Source organism: Equus przewalskii, unplaced genomic scaffold, assembly GCF_037783145.1.
Source record: "Equus przewalskii isolate Varuska unplaced genomic scaffold, EquPr2 contig_R1959, whole genome shotgun sequence".
NCBI classification, from domain to species: domain Eukaryota; kingdom Metazoa; phylum Chordata; class Mammalia; order Perissodactyla; family Equidae; genus Equus; species Equus przewalskii.
Window position 1 is genome coordinate 35,833 of NW_027228559.1, and position 7,742 is coordinate 43,574.

The 7,742-nt window shown below is 51.0% G+C and overlaps 1 protein-coding gene across 1 annotated transcript; it reads left to right on the forward strand.

The window, feature by feature from the left end:
• Positions 1 to 624: 624 nt before the first annotated feature.
• LOC103545882 (spermatogenesis-associated protein 31A6-like) lies at positions 625 to 6,663 on the forward strand. The gene is made up of 4 exons (XM_070606965.1): positions 625 to 950; positions 1,683 to 1,743; positions 2,259 to 2,319; positions 2,576 to 6,663. The coding sequence occupies exons 1-4, from the start codon at positions 765 to 767 to the stop codon at positions 6,591 to 6,593; spliced, it is 4,326 nt and encodes a 1,441-aa protein (XP_070463066.1). The 5' UTR covers positions 625 to 764; the 3' UTR covers positions 6,594 to 6,663.
• Positions 6,664 to 7,742: the final 1,079 nt, after the last annotated feature.

Genomic DNA, 7,742 nt, shown 5'->3' on the forward strand with positions numbered 1-7,742 from the left:
CCTTTGTCCACTCCAGGCCAGTTGAGACCACCAACTCATCAGCTGGGCCTATGCAGATGTCTGATAGGTGACCTTGTGATGTAAAGAGGATAAACTCCACCTTCAGATTGTTCTAATGCCATTTTGTGAATATGAGTCCTACGAAGAGGCACAAAGTCTGACTACACTTGTGCAGATCATCAATTACCTCACCACTCCTCACCTCCAATCACCTATCTCCACATTTCAGACCACCTTGCCCCCTATCCCATATATATCCCTGAGTCTCCATTTTCGGGGACACAGATTTGAGACTCGTGCTCTTGCTTCCTCACATGGCTGCCTTGTGATTAAACTCTCTTTCTGCTGCAATCTCATCATCTCAGTGTTTGGCTTTCCATGTGGTGGGCAAAAATGAACCTGGCGTGGTAACACAGGTAATATCTGGGTTCCAGATGGAATGAGTAGAAAATTGTCTAAGGACCCTGACAGGATGAGAGTAACATTGGAAGGATGCTCTCTAGAAGGCTAGGAGCGTGGAGGGATCTACAGGGCAGGATGGTGGGGGAGGCGTGGTGGTTCAGCCTCCTCCCCTTACTCCCCCACCCTCGGAACCCTTTGTGACAGGCCACAGCTCTGTGATGCAAGCCTGGGGCTCTGTCCCCTAGCAAACTCCCAGTGCTCAGTTGCCTGAGGGCTGGGGAGGAGGCAATAAGAGAAGGAGGCTGAACCACCACCCCTCCCCCACCGGCCAGTCCAGTAGATTGAGTAGAGTGATTCAGAAGATGGAGGAGAATGTCTTTTCTCTGAGAAGCATTAGTGCTACCTGGCTGAGCACCAGACCCACTTCCTGGGTGATTGAGATCATCCTCAGCTTTCTGTGTGGACTGGGACTCTTCTTCTTGTTACTCCCCTGCTTCTCGAGTAATCTGTCCTCACCACCACCCAGGAAGCACAGAAACATCAGGAAGGTAAGGAACTTTTGACTCAATTCGAACAGAGATTATGTCTTTTTCTCTTATTCTTATCTCCACTTTTCTAAATCAACTAGAGAGACTCCAGAGATATGAACTCTGGGAAGGATAGGTCATCCTTCTAGGACAAGCCAGGCCAGGCAAGGGGTAGAATAGGCATGAGGATTTCTATCCCAAGATCTCAGACCAGGGGTCCAGGTGTGGTAGCGGACTCCACGGCAAAGCCCCAAATACAGTGATCAGTGGCCAAGGACTGGATACTAAGAGTTCCATCTCTGCAGGAGGGCAGGCCCTGAGCACTGGTTCACAAGCTGCCTTCCTGGGGCAGGTGTCTCTGTTGGGCTGATCTGAGGGCAGTGCTGAGCCTCTGAGAGATTCTGAGCAGTGGCTGGAGCGGGGTCTGGTCTCTGGAAGCAGAGACCAGCTGAAGAACCTCAGATGGGCCTGTAGGTCTGAGAATGTATGTTTCTTGAGTGGAAGAACAGGGATGGAAGAAATCCATGGTGGGTCTCACACAGAAAATCCTCCTTTGCGTTCTTCAAAGAAGAGAAACCACAAATACTTTTATCCACTTTAAAAATAAGTAAAAGAGGAGAAATGACAGAGCTCCATTAGTTAAATGTAGAAAGTCATATTGCTCATGAGCACTGAGTGTCTGCAGCTTGTCTAGAGAGAGGAGACGGAGAACTGCACCCCAGCCCCTCCTTTTATCATTTTTTCCCTTCTCAGCGTCATACAGAGCCAAGGGGGAGGAGCAGCAGGACTAGGAAGAAAAGTGGAGCTTTGAGAGGTAAGCATCTGCCATTCAGCCCTGCACCTGAGAGCTAGCTCCTGTCTCTCCTGCCTCTGAGGGCCAAGCTCTTTGTCTCTAGTCTCCGAGGATGCCAGTGGCAGAGTCTATCCCTCAGGAAACAGAGTGCTCAGGTGAAGCTGTGGGGTCTCCAAAGGGGTGCTGCCCTGCAAGGGCGTGTGGGCTGCAGTGGGCCAGAAGTGCCTAGATTGGGAGGTGGGACCTCCAGGTCCAGCTGTGTACGAGTTAACTTGGCTCAGATTCCTCTGTAAGGTGACGCTGTCTTTTCTCCCCTACAAGGTGATGGTGAGCGACATAGTGGTGATAGATGTGGGAGTACTTTGTAAATGACAAAGTGCTACCCATCATGAGCTTTGACATCATGTGACCTTGGACACTGATCTTGGGCTCCAGAGTTTAATCCCTCAAAGGTCTCCCCTAAAGGGACACTGCATTTAGCCTCCTGACCCCTAGGCCCCCGCTTCACCACCGTGACCCAGTCTCCTGATTTCTAGCTTGTAGAGACTGCCTGAAAGAACTGGAGGAGGCTCGGGGCCTGGTTTCACTTCTGCAAAGGTAAAGAATCTTTCCCTTCTCTCCTGGTCCTCCTCCTTCCCAGAGCCTATGATGTGACCTCAGGGCTGCAGGCAGCCTGGGAGGGGGAGCCATGGGGACAGGATGAGTCTAAAGCCCTGGGGCGAGGAACAGCAGGAGCACTGTGAAGTCAGCACAGGGGCAGTGGAGGGACCCTGGGCTGCAGGTGCCCACCCCTGCCTGGCCCTCCTGGTCTTGTCTGCTCCTGACTGCAGCTTGTGCCTCCTGTCTTCTGCAGCCACCTGGGGAAGCTCCCTGACAAGGGTGGCTTTCATCAGCTCTCATGTGAAGAACCCCCTGGCAAGGTGTGTAAAACAGCGCCTGCTGGAGTCAAGTGGCCATGCCAGGAGCGTGTAGAAGAGGTTGCTCCCACCGTGTCCCTCTTGGCTTCCCCGGCTCCTCTGAGCAAGCACACTCTACCTCTGGCCTCCACCCTTAGGCTGGACCCAGTGACCTCATCAGTTTCTGTTTGTTCCCGCTCATCCTTGAGTGCCTCTTGGCCACCAGAGCCTTTCCTTACCCTGGACAGCCTTTCACCCTGGCCACTCACTCTTTCCCCTCCCCTGCCATGCCCCCCTGATTCAGAGGCCTGCCCTCCACCTCCGACAGCTTCCTCTGCCCCCCGACCACCAGACTCCATTCTGACTCTTGCTCAGTGTGACTCAAGGGCACTCCCACTGGGCACCGTCCCACAGAGCTCGTCTTTGTCAGCCTCTCCTGTCCCAGCCATCTCAGACCTTGGCTGCTCAAGGTGTCCCATTTCAGCCCTGTCCTGGTGGCAGGGGGCTGCCAAAGCCTTGTGCTTCATGTCCTCATCACAGTGCAATTTCCAGCAAGAGCACCTTTCTCACCACCCACCAGGAGCCTTATTCTGGGAAGATCCCACAAACAGACAGGTAGAAGCTAGTAATCCCTCTTTGCTCAGCTGTGATGACCAGAAGCCCCTGGAGATACAAGTCACAAAGAGAGTTGAGAACAAGATTTGGAAGGAAAAAGAAACAAATGGATCATATACCAAACAAATGAGCCCAGAATACCACATGAATTATTTGGGAAATATGTTGAAATCACTGGGTGCTGAGCAGGACACCACAACCCCCCAACCCTTCTGGAGCACAAAAGGCAAACCAGAGCAGCTGCCTGGGCCTCAGCAGCTCTCATATCCCAACGTCTTGGGGAACCATCTATGGAAGAAATATAACCAGCTTTTCTGGGGTCTCCCCTCTCTGCACAGTGAATCCCTGGTGGCTACTGCCTGGATCTCAGAGAGCTCTTCAGTACTAAGATCTCCCTCTTTCTTATTCAATGGAATCTCGAATGCCTGCCCAGTTCAAATGCAGGCTAAAATATCTCCAGTGCTTTCCCAGTCCCAGCCTCTGTCCCATCTGGAGGTCCAATCTCAACCCTTGATTCCAAGTGTACCTCAATACCAGCCTCCTCCTCTGGCTCATGTCCAGACCCATGCCCATCTCCAATCCTCTCCCCCAATCCTACCACTTTCTTCTCCACCCCAGATTAGGGCCTGTGGAATATCTTGCCCTGCACCCCAGAATAAGACACAGTCTATCATCCCAGCTGAGATTCAACATCCAGAATGGTCTTTGTTGCAGAAGCAACTAGAAAGTGGGGGGGCTTTAGACTCTGTAGTCAAAAGATCTCGAGAAGTTTCTGGTGTCTTCACTTCCAGTCTTCCTCAGGACTGCTGGGTCGTCTCCATCCTTCCAGAGAATTTTCCAATCAGTCCTGAGCTCCAGGAACAACTGGAGCAACACCTCAAAAAGTGGCTCATGCAACATCAGTGGGAGCTGCCCTGCAGTCTCCAAGAGTCTCTGGAACTGAGGCAGTTTCAGGACAAATTACCAGGTTCATGTCAGGTAAAGGGCAGGCATGGACCCTCACAGCCCTCTTCATTTACAGGTGAAAGCAGCAAGGATGCACAGAAGGTGGGGTTCCAGCTAAACCAAGACCTGGGCAAGGGCCTGGGGCATATCCTGGGGAAGGTCCCAAAAGATCTCTCCAGAGGTTCAGAAAGCTCCCTAGTGAAGTTTTGGGAGGTGAACTCTGAGGAGTCAGAAAGAGGTTTGAAGCTCTCAAGGAGTAACTCAGGAAGAGATTTACTAAGGAACTTAGATAAGAATCTAGAAAGCTTCCTGAAAGCCCATTTGAGCAGGAAGTTGGGGCAAATCAGTGAGGGTTTGATCCCCGTGAGTGTGCGTCGATCCTGGCTTGCTGTCAATGCTTCTCCCAAGTCTGACACTCAAATGGAAACCAGAAGTCCAGGAATCTTGAAGGGTTTGGGACCCAGCATGAACACTTCCCCCAGGATTTCCTTCCTCCGTGCAGACACTCGAGAGGTGCTGGAAGCACATATTACAAGGTTTTGGGTGAGGCACAGGTGGGGCCTACCCCTTAAGGTCCTCAAGTCCGTAAATGTATTGAAGTTAAAAAAGGCTCAACTCTCACCCGTTCCACAGTCTGCCTTTCCTTCCTCAGCCACCTGTGTCTCTGGGGCCCACTCGATGATCAAGTTTGCTGAGTTCCGGGGAAAACCTCCCCAGGTCCATCCCGGAGAGAAGATGGTAACAGAAGAGTCAGTTTCCACCCTGTTGAGGCCTCTCCTTGCCCCCTCACTTGTGTGTGAGGAAGTCCAGAGGGCCCCAAGAGGGACCCCATCTGGTGACAACTGTGGTCCCTTGAAGACCTCTCTGACTGGACAGCAGGGCAGCCCACCTCCTCAGTCCCTCACACTCAGCCTTGTGGGGAGAACTTGGCAGAGAGGGACTGTCGTGGAGGCTGAGAGGGGCAGCCTAGAGCCAAGTCCAAGTTTAGCAATGGCCAGGAATGAGCCAAGGGAAGAGAGTGGGGGTTGGGCCTCACAAGACCCCTGCAGTAGGGTAACAATGCTAGAGATGAACTTAGGATCCCAATCTTTGAGGGCCAAAGACACCAGTGAGGCAGCAGAGGCCAAAGAGTCCCCTGACCTTCAACCACAGTCTAGAGTCATCTTGGGAACCAATGTGCTGACAAAATCTCAAACCATAAATGTGCATATGAGGAATTTAGAGGCTCCAGGCACCAGTAAAAGTGTCTTACTCCCTAGAATGTCTGTTTTCCAAGATTCAGGAAAGCCATGCCTTAATACAATTGTTGTCAGTGAGCTTAAGTCCAAATTGAAGGTGCAGTCAGAGAATCAGTCTCAAGACTGTCCCACACACATGCTCCCTGCTGCAGACAGCTTGGCTTCTCAGGTGCCCCAGTGCAATCACCAGAAAGTGCCCACTGGAGACAGGCCACCTTCCCAGAAGCTATGTGGCCTCATGGCAGCCCAAAGGAGCAGCCGAGGGCAGCAGGACCCCAAGATCTCAAAACTTCAAGACTCCTGGAAGAGCCAGAGCAAGATGATTGCCCCTACTTACAAGAGAGAGGGCTGTAGGAGGCCCAACATACGAGAGCACGAAGAAAAGTTTGAATTGTGGAACTCCCAAGCCACAAATGTGAGCCACCCTATGCAAGTCAGGGGAATGGTAAACCCTATTGGGAGCAAACGCCTCCAGTTGAAGCAGGAGAAGAAGCAGGGTCCTCTAGAAAGCCCCTTCAGAAAAAGGATGAGGCTCTTTTTTCAGTGGATTTTCCCCCCTACAAAAGCTAAAGGTCAGGCTGTTCTGCAAAAATGCAAACCCATATCAGCCATTGCCCAGAACCAAGGCTCAGTCAAAAGCAGATCGATTATGGATAGTGAGACTGCTGAGGCTCAGGCACTCATGACAGCTGTTGGACAGATTCTAGAGGAGAAAATGGTGACTCACCATGGACTTCTTGCCACGAAGTTAACTGAGCATAAACGGGAACCCCAAGCCCCTGTATGTGGGTGTTCTTGTTGCCACAGGCTTCCCCTCTATGCAGAGCAAGGGAGAATGATGAGTTATATAGCCTGCAATCGCCAAGCAACCTCCAAGGGCCAGAGTTGTTCTGTCAGGGAAAAGCAAGTCAGACACAGACAGTCCTTAAAAAGTGTTAGATTCAACGAAGAGCAGCTGAACCTGAGGTGCCTCCCATCCTTGCCCCCCAAGAAGACTTTTTCTCCAGTCAGTCCCTGCAAGCATGGGCCAAGGATGCCAGGTGCCCCAGGCTGCCACCAGCACTGCCCAAGACACTGTCTTCTTCGGGTAGGTGTCTTTCCTGGGCAACCGTCAAATGCTTCTCTAGCCTTTGCTGGTAGGAGAACATGTCTCCAAGAAAAACTTGAATCAATGTAGAGAAAATGTTTTTCTCTTAGCACACCCAAGATATTTAATATTCCCGAATATATACATTTTTTTCTTGTAACAAGGTAGTACAGTGTCTTCTGTCTGTGCTGTGCCCAGTATGCACTTTAGCTTCTGGAAGGGAGGGGCATGGAGGGAGGTTGACAGTGGCATTGCAAACTCATTCGTTATCCCTAGTCTCTTAATTGCACCTTATGTTTTCATAATACTGTCATTACACAAACAACAAAAACTCCTCTTAAAAACAAGATGAGAAAATCCTGCAAAGACCCCACTCCAGGATCTGGTTCAACACTCCTTTCTCCTGCCTCCACTGTATTTTGAACCATATGCAGCTGTAGGGTATAGGTTTACAGAGGCAATAGGGCTAGACTTTTCCACGCAAGCTCCAGGAAGTGTCAGCTGAGTGGATGGAAGTTTGGGGGTGGGAGGTGTTCTGGGCTCTGAGTTAAGAAGCAGGAAAAATCTTGCTCCTTGATCTCTTGAAGGGGAATAGATGACACCTGCCCCTAAGAGTCACTGCTCTCCTTGATAAAGGCAGGGATTGAGATGGGCCTTGTGAACCCCTCTTAGCTTAGCCTTAATGAAATGTACAGTGCCACCCTTCCCTCCACCAGCTTTCCCACACTTTAGAGCAGCACCGAGGATGGCACTTCTAGCTCTGTGTGTGTGGGTGTGTGTGTGCATCAGGGAGGCTGATGAAGGCTGTGTTTACTCTTTCCCCAAATGAATGAATGGCCATGTTCAGGGGTCACCTACCTTCCCTCTATGTTAACCCCAGAGAAGGAGTTCTGAATGAATGGAACAGTAACTATCTGACGATCAGACACCGTAAACCTAGGGCAGGATGTGGGTGAAGAAGAATTGAAAAAGATGGATCCAAGAAAGGAGGCAAAGTGTCATGGGGTGCCCATAAGGGTTCAGTGAATGAGGAGCCCCCTGACGATGCACAGCTATCTACAGGCCTAGAGGGGAGGAAAAGTTAAGAGCCCAGTGGCCCCACCCCAGGGTCTCCACTGTGCTCCAGCTCTGAGATCACAGACCTTGAGAAGCCACCTTTAGGTCCAAAACAGAAGGCCAAACTTGAAGAAGTAAAGCAAATCAGAAAAGTTTAATTTCTTAACAATATATTTAACAGGC